This window comes from Puma concolor, chromosome E4 (assembly GCF_028749965.1).
Source record: "Puma concolor isolate L17-30 chromosome E4, mPumCon1.1.hap2, whole genome shotgun sequence".
Classification (NCBI taxonomy): Eukaryota; Metazoa; Chordata; class Mammalia; order Carnivora; family Felidae; genus Puma; species Puma concolor.
In genome coordinates this window covers 71,245,955-71,264,832 of record NC_141683.1, presented here as the reverse complement: position 1 = coordinate 71,264,832, position 18,878 = coordinate 71,245,955, and the positions used below count along the sequence as shown (strand labels likewise).

At 37.7% G+C, this 18,878-nt stretch overlaps 1 protein-coding gene across 1 annotated transcript in view; it reads left to right on the top strand.

The window, feature by feature from the left end:
• Positions 1–12,305, top strand: part of LOC147572820 (ankyrin repeat domain-containing protein 26-like) — a 188,005-nt gene extending 175,700 nt beyond the window's left edge. Inside the window, exons 32-33 of the mRNA XM_086693475.1 lie at positions 11,243–11,533; positions 12,072–12,305. Coding sequence (XP_086549601.1) covers positions 11,243–11,533; positions 12,072–12,290 — 510 coding nt within the window. The 3' untranslated portion in view covers positions 12,291–12,305. The remainder of the gene's footprint in view (positions 1–11,242; positions 11,534–12,071) is intronic.
• The last annotated feature ends 6,573 nt before the right edge of the window (positions 12,306–18,878 follow it).

Here is an 18,878-nt window from a genome sequence, read left to right as displayed (position 1 = left end):
GGTGTCATGTCTAAGAAATCATTGTCAAATCCTGTCACAAACATATACACATAAGCTTTTTTCTAAGAGTTTTATCATTTTAGCTCTTAGATTTTAAGTTAATTTTGTATATATGCTATGGGGTAGAGGTCTTATTTTATTGCTTTGCATGTGGATATCCATTTGTCCCAGTACCGTTTGTTAAAAAGACTAGTCTTATTCCATTTAATTGTCTGTCACCCTTGTGGAAAATCACTTCACTATAATGTGAGAATTTATGTTTAGATTCTGAATGTTAATACATTGATCTATATGTCTGTCCTTATGCCAGTACCATAACAAATTTTATGAAAACTTTTTCCTAGTTATCTTGCAAATTACCAGTCACTTATGTAATAATAAAAAGTCAGTGTAGTAGAACTAAACTTTGCTCCTATAAGATTTTTGTTTCTTGAAAGACCCTTTTGCCAGCCTTTGCGTTGCTGACCCCCTGACTCGATGTGAAGTCAGGCTCAAAAAGATAAAATGCTCTTTCTTTAGTGTGTTCAGACTTCTATTTACTTATTTATTTATTTATTTATGTATTTATTTATTTATTATTTATATTTATATATTTTTTAGAGCGGGCACAAGCAGGACGAGGGGGTGTGTAGGGAGAGAAAGAGAGACAGGGAGAGGGAGAGAGAGAGAGAGAGAGAGAGAGAGAGAGAGAGAGAGAGAGACGAGAGAATTTTTAGCAGGCTTCAAACTTAGTGTGGAGGCTGACAGGGGTCTTGATCCCATGACCCTGGGATCATGACCTGAGAGGTTGAGGCTCAACTGACTGAGCCACCCAGGTTCCCCGCCTGTGCAAACTTTTAGTGTCTCAGTCAGTGCTGCCCACTTTCATTTCCATCAAATCTTGGCCATAGGATCTCTTGACTCAGTCTACTAACGTTTACTTCATTATATTTTATTATCTCATTATAATGCATAGACTCATCCATAGTTTTCACCATCTAAGAAGGAAAAGATTAACTCTAGGCTATTCCTCTTTCCTGTTAAGCAATCTTGCTAACCCATCATCTTGCAATTCACAATGAGATCCTCTTCTGACCTTGTTCTTGTGTGTAACACTGGTGTTAATCCTGTTCTTGGCACAGATCATACTTTCTTGGAAAACACAGCAGGCTGTTTCCCCTTCTTTCACTTGAATAGAAAGATATGTATAGCTATATGTTTTAGCTCAGCATATAATTAATGGAATAAACATTATATCATTAAAATAATACAGCTGTACAAATTGCGGTAGTATTCAGTTGATTTATCAGAGACAAATACTAGATTGGTAATTTGAATGACAACAAACTTTTGAGGCCAACTTGTATGATATGGAGAAGCATTGTGGGACAACACAAAGATGAAGTGATCTTACCTCCCCACACAAAGAAGGTTGGAGTAAGGTAAAGCAGAATGTGGAGTTAATTTAAGTAGTGCTAAAGGACAGTACATTTGTTTTGCTACTGAAAAGATGAAAAATGATTCCATGACATTCTCTTTATTTCCTCACTGAGGAAAGGAGAATGAAGATTGAGCATTCAATGGATTAAAAAATACTCAAAGCTGCCTATTTCCTTTAATTGAAATCAGACCAAAGGCCCAATTTTGGTTATCAAATTGACTCTTTCTAGTTTTTCAACTATTGTGCTTCAAATCGTATGTCTCTGTGCTTCTACCTTAACTTGAGGAGACATTCTAAAGAGGCATTCCTGCCTACTTGTAAGAATTGTTGGAATTGAAGGGAATCTTAGAAAAAGATCTTAGAGACAGGAAGAAGGCAGAGGAGTAGGAGGACTCTAGGCTTGCCTCATCCCACGAATACAACTAGATAACAATCAGCTCACCCTAAAAACCCCAGAAATCGACCTGAAGACTGACAGAACAAACTCCACAACAAAAGGGAGAGAAGAGGGCACATCACAGAAGTTCCTTGATGCATAAATGTCGTCTAGAAGAGAAACAGATCCTGGGTTCTGCAGAGGGGAGGGAGTCGAGGTTGTGGGTAAGGGTGAGAGAGAGAAACGCACAGGGGAACACACAAAGAGAACATTTCCCCATAGCCACTGGCTTGGAAAACAAGAGGGCCTGCATTTCGTGAGTTCTTGCAACCAGTAGTGTGTAAAGTCTGGAGTTTCAAAGGGCATCCGATTTAGGTGGTTTACAGCCCTGAGGTACTCCACTGCTCATGGACAGAGGGCAGGCAAACAACGTGGGAACATATAGCATGGGTACAGTGGTCTGAAGAGTGCCTGGGGCACACAGTGGGGAGATTAGTTGCTCTTCTCAGAGCACGTCCCTCAGAGGCAAAGTTCAGAGGCCTGTCTGTAGGAACAAAGCCACTGGCTGGCACCATCTCCTTCTCCTGCCCCTCACCACAAACATAAAGCCACCTGCAGGAAGCAGTGCATTGCTAACACTGGTTACCTAACTGGCTTACACCAAACACCACCCCCTTGCACTCTGGTGGAACTACCTTTCTCAATCACTCTTGCTTGAGTCCCAGCACAGCAGACCCCTCCCCCAGAAGACCAGGACAAATACCTGCCCACACCACATCTCCCAACCAGAGAGTTTCCCTTGGCCTCAGTTCCAGTAGAGGTGGTGACAGGTCTCATTTCATAAGCAGACCAGAGCACACCTAGTTAAAACCCGCTACATTCAGACCAGGGACCACACACTCACCAGACCAGGCAAGGAGAGCGTCTGCAGACGACTGGCCTAAAGGATAGCATAGCCAGAACACAAGAGCAGGACACATGCAGCACACACTGGTGATACTCCCTGAAGTGCTAGACCCTGGGCATTACACGACGTCTTTTTCCTAAGTCCATTACTTTCGGGAGCAGGTGACATAACTGGCTTCTCTAACACACAGAAGCTGGCAGATACTTAGACAAAATGAAAAGACAGAAGCATTTATCCCAAATGAAAGGACAGGATAAGGCCATGGCCAGAGACCTAAATGGGACAGATGTAAATAACACGCCTAATGGAGAATTTAAAACCATGATCATAAGGATATTCACTGGCCTTGAGAAAAGAATGGAAGACATCCGAGAGACCCTTACCACAGACATAAAAGAGTTGAAGAATCAGAGATGAAGAGTGCAGTAAAAATGAACAGCAACCTGGAAGAAGCAGAGGAACAAATTAATGACCTAGAAGACAGAGTAATGGAAAGCAGTGAAGCTGAAGAAGACAAAGAAGAATTATCCAATGCAAGAATAGACTTAAGGCACTCGGTGACTCCGTCAAATGTAAAAACATTCCTATGATAGGAGTCCCAGAAGAAGAGGACAGAGAGAAGGGGACAGATAATTGATTTGAAGCACAATAACTGAAAAATTCCGTCATGTGGAGAAGAAAACAGACATCCAGATCCAGGAGGCACAGAGAACTTCCATCAAAATTAACACCCAAGACATATTGTAATTAAATTTGCAAAATATACTGCTAACATCTTTTTTTTTTTGTTTAGTGTTTTGTTTTTTGCTTTTGTTTTTTTTTATTTCCGTGACAAAACGCAGACACAAGCAGAGGAGGGGCAGAGAGAGAGACAGAGTGAGAGAGAGAGGGAGAGAGAGAGAGAGAGAGAATCCCAGGCACTCTCTGTGCTGTCAGCGCAGAGCCCACTGGAGGGCTTAAACGCACGAACTGCGAGGTCACGACTTGAGGTAAGATCAAGTCATGCTTCACAGACTGAGCCACGCAGGCGCCCCACTGCTACAAATCTTAAAAGCAGCAAAATAAGTCATTAACTTCCAAGGGAAAACCCACAAGGCTAGCAGGAGATTTTTCAACAGAAACTTTGCAAGGCAGAAGGCAATGGCATGATATATTCAAAGTGCTGAATGAGAAGAATCTGCAGCCCAATATACTCTATCCAGTAAGGCTATCATTCATAATAGAAGGAGAGATAAAGAATTTCTCAGACAAACAAAAATGGAAGGAGTTTGTGGCCACTAAATCAGCCTGTAAGAAATATTATCGGGGACTCTGAGTGGAAAGGAGAGATCAAAAGTGACAGTATAAAGGCAGGAAATGTAAAAGCAGTAAAAATGTATATTTCTGTCAAAAAAAATCTTCAAGGAATGCCCCAAAAACGGATATACAATATAATAGCTTATCAAAACATGGGGAGGAGAAAAAAATGAGCTCTAACTTAAGTGACCATCAATTTAATATAGACTGCTACACACAGAAGGGGTGACATACAAATTAATGCTTATCATATACCAAAACCCACTAATAACCATGCAAAGAATAAAGAGAAAGAAATCCAAATATATCATTAAAGCAAATTAGAAAGACATCAAAGGGAGAAAAACAATAAAGGATTTGAGAAAATCTCCAGAAACAACCACAAAACAAGTAGTAAAATGACAATAAATACATACCTGTCAATAATTGCTTTGGATATAAATGGAATAAACACTCCAACCAAAAGACCTAGGGTGACAGGATGGATTAAAAAACAAGACCCATCTGTATGCTGCCTATAAAAAGCTCATTTTAGACATAAAGACACCTGCAGATTCAAAGTGAGGGGATGCTTGCACTGTTGGTGGTAATGCAAACTGGTTCAGCCACTCTGGAAAACAGTGCATAGGTTCCTCAAAACAATTGAAAATCGAACTACCCTACGACCCCTCAATAACACTACTGGGAATTTATGCAAAGGATACAGGAGTGCTGATTCATAGGGGCACATGTACTCCAGTGTCTATAGCAGTGCTTTCAACAATAGCCAAATTGTGGAAAGAGCCTAAATGCCCATCAACTGATAAATGGATAAAGAGATGTGGTTTATATATACACTGGAATACTACCTGGCAAGGAGAAAGAGTGAAATCGTGCTATCTCTTGCAATATGGATGGAACTAGAAGGTATTATGCTACATGAAATAAGTCACAGAAAGACAGATATCATATGTTTTTGCTCCTATGTGGAACTTGAGAAATGTAACAGAAGACCGTGAGGGAAGGGAAGGGGAAAAATAGTTACAAACAGAGAAGGAGAGGGGCAAACCATAGGAGACTCTCGAATGCAGAGAACAAATAGAGGGTTGATGGGGGGCGGTGGGTAAGAAGGGAAAGTGGGTGGTGGGCATTGAGGAGGGCACTTTTTGGGATGAGCCCTGGGTGTTGTCTATAAGTGATGAACCACGGGAATCTACTCCCAAAACCAAGAGCACACTATACGCACTGTATATTAGCCAAGTTGACAATAAATTCTATTAAAAAAAAAAAATGAAAGCGAGGGGATGGAGAAAAATTTATCACGTTAAAAGAAAAAATAGCGATACTTTTGTTAGACAAAAGAGTCCTTAAAACAAAGACTGTGGGGCACCTGGGTGCCTCAGTCATTTGAGCGACTGACTAGGTCTTGGCTCAGGTCATGATCTTATGGCTGGTGGCTTTGAGCCCCATGTTGGGCTCTAGACTGACAGCATGGAGGCTGCTTGAAATTTTCTCTCCCCCTTTCTATGTCCCTCCCCAACTCTGTCTCTCTCGAAATAAATAAACCAAAAACAAAGACTGTAGCAAGAGCCAAAGAATGCTACTGTATCCTAATAAAGGGTACAATCCAATAGTAAGATCTAACAATTGTAAATATTTATGCACCCACCATGAGAGCACTCAAGTACATAAAACAATAACCAACATAAAGGAACAAATTGATAATAAGACAGTAATAGGGTACTTTAACACCCCATTTACATCAACATATCTTAACAAAAAAATCACCAAAAAATACATCTTAACAGAAAATCACCAAAGAAACAATGGCGTTGAGCCATACGAGAAAGACAGATATCATATGTGTTCACTCTTACGTGGATCCTGAGAAACTTAACAGGAATCCATGGGGGAGGGGAAGGAAAAAAAAGATGTTAGTGTGGAAGAGAGCCAAAGCATGAGACACTCAAAAACTGAGAACAAACTGAGGGCTGATGGGGGTAGGAGGGAGTGGAGGGTGGGTGATGGGTATTGAGGAGGGCACCTGTTGAGATGAGGACTGGGTGTTGTATGGAAACCAATTTGACAATAAATTTCATATATTTAATAAAAAAAAAAGAAAAAGAAACAATGGCTTTGAATGACAGAGCGGACCAGATTGGAGTTAAGAGATTTTTTTCAGAACGTTCCATCTTAAAACAGAATACACGTTGTTTTCAACTATACATGGACTATTCTCAAGAATGGATTAAAAAAAAGGCCTTAATTATTAAAAACAATACATGCAGGTTAAATAACGTGCTACTACACTGCAATGGGTTAAGCAAGAGATACAAGAAGAAACTTAAAAAAAATACGTGTATACAAATGGAAATGAAAAAAAAAAAAAAAAAACAATGGTCTGAAACCTTTGAGATGCTGCAAAAGTGGTCCTAAGAGGGAAGTACATAGCAATATAAGCCTACTTCAAGGAGCAAGAAAAATTTCAAACAACCTAACCTTACACCTAAAGGAGCTAGAAAAAGAACAACAAATGAAGCCTGAAGCCAGCAGAAGAAAGCAAGTAATAATGATCAGAGCAGGGGGCCCTTGGGTGGCTTAACTGGTTAAGTGACTCTCGATTTTGGCTGAGGTCATGATCTCACAGTTGTGAGATCGAGCCCCATGTTAGGCTCTCTGCTGGCAGCATGGAACCTGTCTGGGATTCTCTCTTTCCCTCTCTCTCTCACTCTCTCTCTCTGCCCATCCCCCACTCATGTGTGGTCTCTCTCAAAATAAAATTAAAAAAAGAAATTAAAGCAGAAATGAATGATAGACAAACAAAAAACAGATAATACTAGAGCAAATCAATGAAACCTAGAGCTGGTTCTTCGTAAAAATTAATAAAACTGATAAGGTGTTAGCCAGAGTAATCAACAAGAAAATAGAAAGGACCAAAATAAATAAAACCACAAATGTGAGAGTAGAAATAAGAACCAACACCACAGATTTACAAACATGTATGAGAGAATATTGTGAAAAAATGTATGCCAACAAGTTGGACAACTTAGAAGAATTGAATAAATTCCTGGAAATATATAACTTACCAAAGTAAAACAAGAAGAAATAGAAAATTTGAAAAAAAAATCAATTACCAGCAAGGAAACTGAATCAGGAATCAAAAAACTCTCAACAAACACAAGTCTAGGACCAGATGACTTCAGACGTAAATTTTAACATGTAAAGAAGAGCTAATACAAAAAAAAAAAAAAAAGTTTAACCTGTCCTTTTCAAATTGTTCCAGAAAAACATAAAAGGAAGGGAAACTTCCAAATTTATTCTATGCCAGCTTTACCGTGATACCAAAACCAGATAAAGACACCACAGAGAGAATTACAGGCCAGCATCTCTGATGAACATGCAAAAATCTTCAACCAAATAAGCAAACTGAATCCAACAATACATTAAAAAATTATTCACCGGGGGCAGAGGCAGCTGGGTGGCTTAGTGAGGTAAGCATCCAATTTCAGCTCAGGTTATGATCTCATGGTCCGTCGGTTTGAGCCCAGTGTCAGGCTCTGTTGACAGCTTGGACCCTGGAGCCTATTTCAGATTCTATATTTCCCTCTCTCTCTGTCCCTCCCCTGCTTGTGCTCCTTCTCCAAAATAAATAAACATTAAAAAAATCATTCAATCATTCACTATAACCAAATGGGATTTATCCCTGGTTTGCAGGGGTGGTTCAATATTTGCAAATCAATGAATGTGATACCTCATATTAATTTTCAAAAAAGCATAAAGTCATATCATTGCAATAGATGCAGAAAAAGAATTTGACACACTGTAACATCCATTCATGATATAAACTTCAAGAAAGTAGGCTTAGAGGAACCATACCTCAACATAATAAAGGCCATATATGGAAAATGAGCAGTTAATATGATCCTAGCTGGGGAAAAACCGAGAGAAAAACTTCTTAGATCTTGCTTCTAGTTATCTGCATCTTCTCATTAGCACCATTGGTTGTTAATAAATTAATCTTAACATTTATTACATCCTATTTTAATGGAGACCAATTTCTCCTATACAAGTTTATGTATCTCTTTTTTTTAATCCACATTTCAATTTATCATTTTTGTTTTTTTCTTAACAAACTCCCCAAAGGTTAGATTTCTTTTGTTCACAAATCTGTTAGGAAAAGTGTGGCCAGGACAGCTAGTCTCTGCCCTGCTCAGCTTCAGGTGGGGCAACTGAAAGGTTTGGGGTTGGAACCATTTGAAGATTTGTTCACTAATGTCTGGTGGTTGATGCTGCCTGTTGCCTGGGACTTCAGTTCAGGAGGCAGCAGAAACACTGAAACTGACACACCTAGACCCTCTTTGTGGCCTAGGCTTCCTCACTAGATGGGGAGCTAGATTCCAAGTAAGTAGCCTGAGATACAGAGCAAGGCAGAATCGCCTTTTGTCACCTAGGCTTGGAATACACACAGGATCATAGTCACATATTCTGTTCATTAGGAGCAAGTCACTAAGGTTGTTCCATGGTCTTTTTTTTAGTGGAATTAATATTTAAAACCTATGGACACCTTTAAAAAGCAGTATACTTTACCCACTGGCCACAAATGTTTGTATTCCTCCCACCTGAAAACTACATTCACTCCCCTCCCCCTCCAATACCTCCTGCAAGTCTCAGTTATCATGGCATCAGGTTCAGGCCTTGAGTCCAAGATCTTACCATCTTAATCAGGTGCAGTGGGGATAAGCTGCCTGGGTTATGGTATCTCAAGTATAGCCCCTTGAGTGCAAGGGTTCTCAATATGAGGACTTGAGAACGAAAGAGACAGTTATTTACCACTCACAAATGCAACATTCTAGTCAACTGCTGAAGACTCACCCATTCAGAAAAAGAAGATGGGAAGCACCCTAGTCCATAAGAGTTTTGAAATATAGCCTGATGCATGCTGTCAGTTCTTAAGTTAGGACTTAGTCGTAACCACGGGAATACTTTCTCCATGTCTCTTCCCTTTCTTTACTCTTTAAGCTCTTGGTGCCTTCCTTTTCATAAGGAATGACCTGTATTTGCAGCTGTTTTTTCATCCTGCTTCCTCCCTGTGGGACTTCTAAGACCCAAAGGCCTCTTTTCATTTTGCACTATTTGGTCTCTTTTAGTCCAAGGTAGCAAATAGTATGTTTGCTACTATATATCTCTTACCTTTTTTAGTTTTCTGTAAATATTACTGGATTTCATGCCGTGTTTTAGCAAAGCGAGTCTCCCAAGTCCTTTTGAGATAAGCTTTTCGCTTCAGGTTTCCTGTGAAGCTCTTATAGGACAATGCCTTTAAAATGCGTCTACTCTTGGGGCTCCTGGCTGGCTCAGTTGGTAGAGCATGTGACACTTGATCTCTGGGTGCTGAGTTTAAGCCTCATGTCGGGTGTGGAACCTACTTTAAAAAAAATCTTATAGTCTTAAGATCCTTAAAGAAATTGGAGGCATACCTTAAATCTTTCTGTTTTCCTGGTAGCACCCTGGATTTTCTCTGAACCCAAAAGCCATTTCTTTATTTTAGCATTATTTGACAGTTCAACATGTAGAGAGGCTGTAAATGAGAAACAGATACTTGAACCCAGTAAGTCCTGGTTCCTTTCAGTTGCATAGTCTTTCTTTAGTTTCTCTTTCCTATCCGTTTTAATTTCAGGTATTTTGTAGCATGACTTCCCTTTCCTCCAGTATCATTTTCTTCACATGCTTAGAAACCCTTGCTGTCAGCCTCTTCACAGGCCATCAGGTTTCCACTAAGAGTCTTGTGGAGGCCCTTTTTGGGTCTCATTCTTACGCTTTTCTACATCTTTCCAGGTTCGACCTACCTCCTGGTTCAAAGGAAGTTTAGTTTTAGGTTTTTTTGAATAGCAGCACACCATTTTTAGTATCAGTATCTGTGGTAGTAATTTACTGCTGCATAATAAGCCACCTCAAAACCTAGTAGTTCAAAACAGCATTCCTCTTGTTCACCAATCTTTAGTTTAGGCAAAGCAGAGTAGGGCAACTCATTTCTTCTTCATTTGGCATCAGCTGGCATAACTGGAAGCTGGAGACTAGAATCATCTGAAGGCTTGTTCACGCACGTGTTTGGCTGTTGAGGCTGGCCTTTGGCTAGGACGTTGGCTAGTCTCAGCTGGAGTATCTACATGAAGACTCACTAGGTAGCCTGGGATTCCTCACCACGTGGTGGCTGCGTTCTAAGGGTGAGCTTCCCTAGAGAAAGGAAGTCAGATGGAAGCTGTATCACATTTTCTAAGCTGGCCTTAAAAATGACAGCAGTTCTGCATATTCTGTTCACTAGAAACCAGTTACTGAGGCCAGCATATATTTAAGGGGAGGGATTTTCACAGAAGTATCAATGAATTTATAAAACCACCACATCCACTCACCTTGTCTTACCAATCATATAGAATGGATGGAAGTCGTTCCCAACTCAGCATCACTGAAACTCCAGCCAGTTTTGTTGTTGTGGTTGTTTTTGTTTAGTATGATCTCTTATTTTCTAGAAAGTAACAAAGGATTACAAGATAACAGTATTGAATTAAAATTTTTTTTTGCCTCAAAAGCATATTTGGATCATCCAATTAAAGTTTTATACTGGGAGATGTGATTTCTTAACACATCCCGGAGAATCATTTCTCCTGGGAGTGCAGTTCAAATTAGCATAAAACATTTGCAGTTCAGAAACAAGCCATGGCATTAGAAGCATTACTTATAGATTCATGAATTAGAGTCTTATTTCCAGAGTCTTATCTTGGGACGCATTTTTTGACTTGGGCATACATAAGTCAATATGATATTGCTAAAACTTCTTTAAAAGTTATGGAGTGTTAAGATGGGGGAAGGGCTAAGAGACTTTCTCCTAAGAGGGGACTTATTTTATGAAAGAAAGATATGAAAAATCATAGAAAAATAAAAGTATAGAATCAAGTGCAAATGTTGTGTACTAAAGAGAATGATAGCAAAGATCTATTTCAGTAACACCTGATGTCTTTAACGTGTCTCTTGATTTTCTGACTTGTTTAAGGTTCTACATTCTAAGAGAGGTAACATTTTATTGCAAATGAGTTTATTTAAAAATTTGAGTGCCTGGCTGGCTCAGTTACTCTTGATCTTGAGATTGTGAGTTTCAGTCTCACACTGGGTGTAGAGATTACTTAAAATCTGAAAAAAAAAAAATGTTCCTAGTAGTTTTGAGTTAGACTCTTTTCACTCCCTTCCAAACTATAGTGTTTTATTCATGCAGGCTGATGTCCTTACAACAGAACTGGAAACTACATGTTCAAAATGTCTACACCTGGATGCAAAAAATCAAGTTCTTCAACAAGAGTTATTATCAATGAAAGCTTTCAAAGAAGAATGTGAAAAACTTGAGAGCAACAACAAGAAGTTACAGCAAGAAGTAGTAAAATTGAAACAATTTATGGAAATGAATATGGTAGAACGCAGTCAAGTGGAGCAGTATAAACAGGAGATTGAAGAAAGAGCACGACTGGACATAGTAGAAAAATTACACGAAGTCAACCTGTTTTTACAGGTTAATTGATTGATCTGTAATGTGCTTTAACTCATTTTACTGGAAATTACATTTTGGATAGATGCATTGTAGGGGTTTCCTCTACTTGCTTTATGGTAATTTGTAGATTTCTGGAGGCATTTGTTCCTCCCTTTAAAGATTTCAGTTTTCATCATTCTTCCTACTAAATCGAGAGGATAAGAAAAAATGATGATTTAAACAACTAGTCTCACTATGAAGAGGAAAAGAAAAATTATGATTTAAAAATTGCACTGTACTTGGATTATTCTTAAGTTTATTGTTGACTTTTAAAATTTTCTCATTGATTCTATTATTTGAATTATCAGATTGCGTGAATACTAACACAGGAATGTTTGAACTTTAATTTTATAAATCATGTTTAATTCAGTTGACATTGATGATAAATATTTTACACTTGAGCTTTTTTTCATTTAAAATTGCTCTCTGAAACATTGACTCAGAACTAAAGGAAACAGGTATAATTAATTATCCAGATTATACCTATTTTGAAACTATCCTGTTAATTTTTTTTCATTAGGCACAAGCAGCAGCTCGACAAAACTTGGACCAGTTAAGAGAAAATGATCATGCTTCAACGAGAAATCAAATGGAACTTAGAATTAAAGATCTGGAATCTCAGGTCTCTACAATGAAGACTTCTCAAGATTCTACTAAAACAGAGTTGGAAACCTACAGGCAACTCTACCTAGAAGAATTAAAACTTAGAAAATCCTTGAGAAATAAGTTGAACAGGTAATTCAAAACAGAATCATAGACAAGAAATTTAGCTTATTAATTTGCCTCTAAAGCATAATTTCTGTGGAGCCAAGATCATGAGATGAGTAGGAAGTGAAAGCCAACTAGATCGTGTTATTTTGGAAAATGAGGTTTCTAAGTGAACTTACCTTTGAAATGTTAGTCCAGGACAGTTTGCATCCTTTCTCTTTTTTTCGGTTTTACAGGACCTCTTCCCCCACCCCACCCCGCACCCCCCGCCCTGTATATTTTCCATTGATCCGATCTGCTAGTCTTTAAGTGCATTGTTCGAAGCTTTCTCATTTAGAAGCGTATTATTATAAAATTGCTTGTCAGAATTACCCTAAATAGAAATGTCGATGAGTTTCTCTTTGGAAGATTACATCTTTAACCTAAAAGGTCAAGTACTACTACTACTCATCCTGGCAGCTTGGTACATTTATTCTCTTGATTGTGATCTTTGGTATGATTACTAGAGTGGGCCTTGAGACAAACTATCCTTTATGCTTTTTCTACTTTACATAAAGGCATCCAGGTGAAATACAAAAAGACTCACACAGGGCTGAAGGGTAGTATAGTTCCCAAAGTGGCTAAAAGAGCACCATGGTGGGAGGGAGGCATGTGGAAGACTGAAGATAGAAAGGGCAGATTCTGCCTCCAGTGCCTTGGTAACTGTTATAAGCTAATTGCCTCTGTAGCTGTTTTAGTTCTTTCTGATCACACGTCTGTCATCTACTATCTCCCCTAGAGATTGTTGGTCTCAATGATTCCTCAGTGTCAAATGCTCAGTTTCTTTGAGATAATAAGTGAAATGTACAAGAGTGGTAAAAGCAAACGCTTGAAAATGTCTTTGAGGGATGGTTTAGTTTTACATCTGTAAACAGGTTTACTAAATATAAGTATGTATATATAATGGCATCCTGAAGGATCCTGTCAGCACAGCCATTCCAGAAGACAGCAAGTATTATTTGTTAAGCCATGTACATCACTGATAGCCACTTCTCTCCCTTCCCTAACTTGAATTGTTAGTTAGGAATCCCCCTGGAAACATAAGTATTTCTTTAGAACAATTTTAAAAGTATAATTTTAGATACTAGGTGTGCTCCGTCACATGTTCAGTGTTAAAACACTGTTCAATGGCAAATGCTATTTACTATTATGGAAACCTAAAAAAAAATGTATGTCATTTAGGAATGATTTAGGGAAAAAGAAAATGTATTTGTGTTTCTTAATCTTCACAGGGCTAAGGAGAGACTCTCAGAGAGCAATACATATTTTCTTGAGGAGAGACAGCAGCACCAAACTTTACTCAAGACCCTTACTATGAGCCCAGGCCTGGAACCACCTTATTGTGGACATTTTGAAAATAATTTAGTGCTCAATGGAAACCTTACTCCAAGAGGAAACTTAGTGATTCCTACCTTAAACCCACGGCCGTCATATGAGTACTGGGAGACTTCCTTGTGGAAGGTTAGTTATATTATCTGTTTAGTTTGGGTTTCAGATATCTGATGTTGTTGCTTTTAATTTGGTGAAATTGTGAGTTGTTTAAGTAACTAGCACATACGAGATAAAAGTCAGCATTATATGTGCTAAGAAAGAACTGAGGTAAATTTTATATATATATATATATATATATATAATATATAATATTTATATAATATTAATATAATTTCAATATAATAAAATATAATATATAATATATTATAATATAATATATCATATGTATAATATTTACTATAATAATAATATTAATATATAATATTAATTATATAATATTAATATATTAATATATAATATATATATTATATATATATTAGTCCCTTGATCTCTCATTTCTAAGAGATACTTATTTTTATTTTATTTTAGTGAGAGAATGAGTGAGTGCATGCAGGGTAGGGGCAAAAGGAGAGGGAGAAAGAGAATCCCAAGCAGGTTTCGTGCTCAGCACAGAGCCGAATGTGGGGCTCAGTCTCAAAACCATGAGATCATGACCTGAGTCAAAATCAAGATTTGGACACTAAAAACAACTGAGCCACCCAGGTGTGCCACAAGAGACACCTAGCATTAACTGTATTCAGTAAATATAACTAAACTTACCCATGTTAAATTTCTTGAAAAGCTTTCATTTAAATTTGATTTTAGAAAGTAAATATTATTGCCTGGTAACCATGGGTACACTTAGATGCTTAGACTTATTTTCAGTTGGCAGTGGTTCATTAACATTTCAAAGTTTTGCTATAATCCAGTTTGTCCACCCCTGTATGTCAGTGAATGATCATTCTCCAAACACTTAACGACATATGAATGTTTACTATTTAAAAGAATCCATGGGGGTGCCTGGGTGGCTCAGTCAGTTCAGCATCTAACTCTTGATCTCAGCTCAGGTTTTAATCTCAGGGTCATGAGTTCAAGTCCTGCATTGGGCTCTACGCTAAGCATGGAGGCTACTCTAAAAAAAAGAAAAAAAAAAAGAATCCATGGTAAGTCCTTTTTATGAATTAAATCAACTTGTAACACTAAAAAGGTTAATTTCTCTTTTAAGGTAAAAGTGTTGCTATTTTCTTACACGAGAATACATCTTTAATTGCTTTCTTATTTATGGCACTTTTTTTTCTTTTTCCTTTTTTTTGACTTATACCACCTTTGTTTCTATTTTTATAAAATATCTTGATGAGTGATTGTAGAGCATTTTATAAATAGCTAAATCAAGCAAATATTTGAATTTTTAAAATGAAGCTTTTATTTCTTCAAATGAGTTCTTTGCCCGTTTCTCTTTTCTTTTTCTGGAACCCCTTGAATGCAAGTATTATTACACTGGATGTTGTCCCACAGGTCCCTTAACCTAGCCTCATTTTTAAAATTCTTTTTTCTTTTTGTTTTTCGTCTTGGATGATTTCTACTACCCTGTCTTGCAAATTGTTGATCTGTTCTTCTGCATCTTCTTATCTGCTGTTGATTCCCTCTAGTGTATTTGTCATTTCTGTTATTGTATCCTTCAGCTCTGATTGGTTCTTTTTTATATTTTCTATCTCTTTCTGATGTTATCACTGGATCCATTCATTCTTCTCCCGAGTTCACTGAGCATCTTTATGACCGTTACCTTGAACTCTTTATGAGGTACATTACTTATCTCTGTTTCACTTAGTTTTTTTTCTTAGGTTTTGTCATGTTCTTTCATTTGGAGTGTATTCCTCTGTGTCCTCAGTTTGTCTTACTTTCTATGTTTGTTCCTAAAATGGTTCCTTTCAACTTTTTCTCTCTTTCGAGTGAGCGATGCTTTTGAACAATGTACGTTAATTATGAAGTCAAGGAAGAAGAGAATGTTTCTGTAAGTGTTGTCTAGTCATTTTTCTTGGTGGAGCTGTGACAGGTGACACTGGGTAGGCGGCAAGTAACCCTGCTCTTCTCTTTCTAAATTCAGAACACAGGAGACAGGGAGATGGAGAGAAACTTAGTAGTTTTATTACTAATACACACTAACAAATTGGAGGATATGATTTAGGTTATGTTAGCCACTTTGGGCTTCCTCCCAAATTGGGCACTTCTCCACACAGTTGTAAATTGAGGAAACAAATGCTTGACCCCCACCCCGGGGGCCGGGTGCTTACCACAGAGCTGAGGGCAGACCCAAATTTTGTTACTGTGGGCAGGCACATCTTTTCAAAGAGGAGATCTAGAAACACATAAGCACTGCTTAGCTCCTTCTCCCAAATTCACCCGTTAGGTAAGTCCCCCTTCCCATCGGGAGGGAGACAGAGATAAGTCCACATGTGAGAAGTGAAGGTTCACCTATAATTTCTGACTGGATTTAAATTATAAATAAAGTGAATTGTGTCTTTTGTACATACCAACGAATGATGAGAGGTTAGAGAGAAGCATGCTAGAAGGGAAAGAGAAATCTGTGTTGGGTTTTAAATTTTGCTATAAATAACCACACCATGGGTTCACTCATTTGTTGATTGATTTTGATAAACCAAATTTTCTTTCGAAGGAATAAATAATGCTTTCAGGAAGAATTTCCTCAGTTTCAGCTTGCTTGCTTCACCTAAAGATTTTCTCTTTCAAGTTCTCTGTCCTGTGGTTTAAAAAAGTTGTGCTTGGGGTGCCTGGGTGGCTCAGTCGGTTAAGCGGCGACTTCGGCTCAGGTCATGATCTTGCGGTCCGTGAGTTTGAGCCCCGCATCGGGCTCGGTGCTGACAGCTCAGAGCCTGGAGCCTGTTTCAATTTCTGTGTCTCCCTCTCTCTGACCCTCCCCCGTTCATGCTCTGTCTCTCTCTGTCTCAAAAATAAATAAACGTTAAAAAAATTTTTAAAAAAATTAAAAAAGGTGTGCTTAAAAATTGACGGCTACTAAAAGGAGTTAACATAATTTCTGTTCCTTTATTTTCATTCATGACTTTAAAATTTGTAATTTAGTTTTAGAGCTACTATTGTGGGCCTCATACCTAAGCATTACTGAGCCACATGGCAAAGTTTTATGTATTCATTTTCTCTGAATTATACTTAAAATACACGTATGTTTCCTGACTATGAGGAAGTAACTGGCATAGAACTGTAGGCTTGGTAAGACCACAAGTGTATTCCTTGTCTGCATCTAGTTGGTTTCATGACCTCAGGCAAAGTACACTCTCTCTGAGCCCTTTTTGTCTATTACGCAAAATTAGGGATTTTGACTAAATTAGTGACTTTTATATCTTCAAAATAATTTTTTTAAACAATAGAATGTAGTTTTTTTTTTTTTTTGCATTAAACTGTATTGTGTAAAACAGAGAGAAGTAGAGCTGTCTAACTAAAGGAGAGATGGAGACTACGGCTGTGACTTCCTTGTCCCTCAATCCTGCAGTGTCCCCAACCGAACCTTAGATTTCTATGGGCCATATTTGTATGTTAACAGTTAATGGGAAAATCCTTCTAATTAAAAATCCTTTAAAAATGTTCTTTGAATTAAAATTTGCTGATATATAGTTATTCTGTGTATCATTTTCTCACCCTCTTATATTTCTGATCAATGGAAAGGTATACACAAAAGTACACATGTGTTCTTATTCATGGACTTGAAAGCTCTTTTCACCATCGAAACACAGTTTTTACCTAGATATAAACATAAAGGTCACAGAGGTAAATATTTAGGAAAAGAGCTTTTGGGGAAAAGATGCAACATTACCTTGGTAGCTCCTTAAGTCATGTCATATAAAAAACGTGGTTTATATTTTATATCCTATTTATTAATGGTAATATAAAATTGTTTGAATAAAGCCTTCCCCCATCGTCTGGTATTGAGTTATTAATTTTATAAGTCTGGTATAGTCATGTTGTCCCATTCATTTTATAAGGCCTGAATATAATGCTATTGTCAAAAAAGTGTTATGGTTCCTCAAAAACTTAAAAATAGATATTCATTAATCCCACTACTGCGTATTTACCCAAAGAAAATGAAAACACTAATTTGAAAAGTTGTATGCATCCCTATGTTTATGGAAAGATTGCTTGCGATAACCAAAATAGGGAAGCAACCTAAGTGTCCATGGAGAGATGAATGGATAAAGACAATGTGTAATATGTATACAATGAAATATAGCTCAGCTATCAAAAAGAATGAGATCTTGCCATTTGTGACAACATTGATAGACCTAGAGGGTATTATGCGAGGTGAAATAAATCGCAGAAAGACAAATAAATACCATCTGATTTCACTTACATGTGGAATATAAAAAAAACAAAACAAGTGAACAAACAGAATCATAACGACAGAGGACAAATTGGTGGTTGCTAGAGGGGCGGTGGGTAGAGAGGTATGGGCAAAATAGATGAAGGGGAGTAAGAGGTACAAATTCCAGTTATAAAGTAAATAAGTCACAGGAATGAAGAATACGGCATATGGAATATGGTCAATAATATTGTATTAATGTTGTATGGTGACAGAGGGTAACTACACGTATGGTAGCAAGCATAGCATAGTGTATACCATTGTCCAATCTGAATTTGTATACTGAAAAACTAGTGTAACATTGTATGCCAACTATACTTCAATTAAAAAAAGGTATTAGGGAAAACAGTCTCTGAAAATATTGGGAAGCATGTCAGCCAAAACATTTGTCCTCACACCTAAATTTGTAAAGACATTGGAATCCTTATCACCACAGTGTTGATTATGTCCAGTACACTATTTTGGAGCCCGTTTGGGGCATTCAGGGAGAGGCTACCTTGTCTAAGAAAGATGTAAATAAGTACGTTCTAGACAGGAACAGTTGTAATATAAAGTTGACCTTTGACCAACATGGTTTTGAACTGTGTGGGTCTACTTTACTTACACATGGATTATTTTTGGATACTGTACAGTACTGTAAGTGTATTTCCTCTTCCTTCTGTTTTTCTCATGTCATTTTTTGCCCTAGCTTATTCTACTGTACAAAACATGTATGAATCGACTGTTTATTTTACCAGTAAGGTTTCCGGTCAACAGTAGGCTATTAGTAATTCAGTTTTGGGGGGATGAAAAATTATATACAGGTTTTTGACTGTACCCCACCCCTGTGTTATTCATGGGTCACCTGTAGTTGGAAATATTCATACACATTTCTTAAGT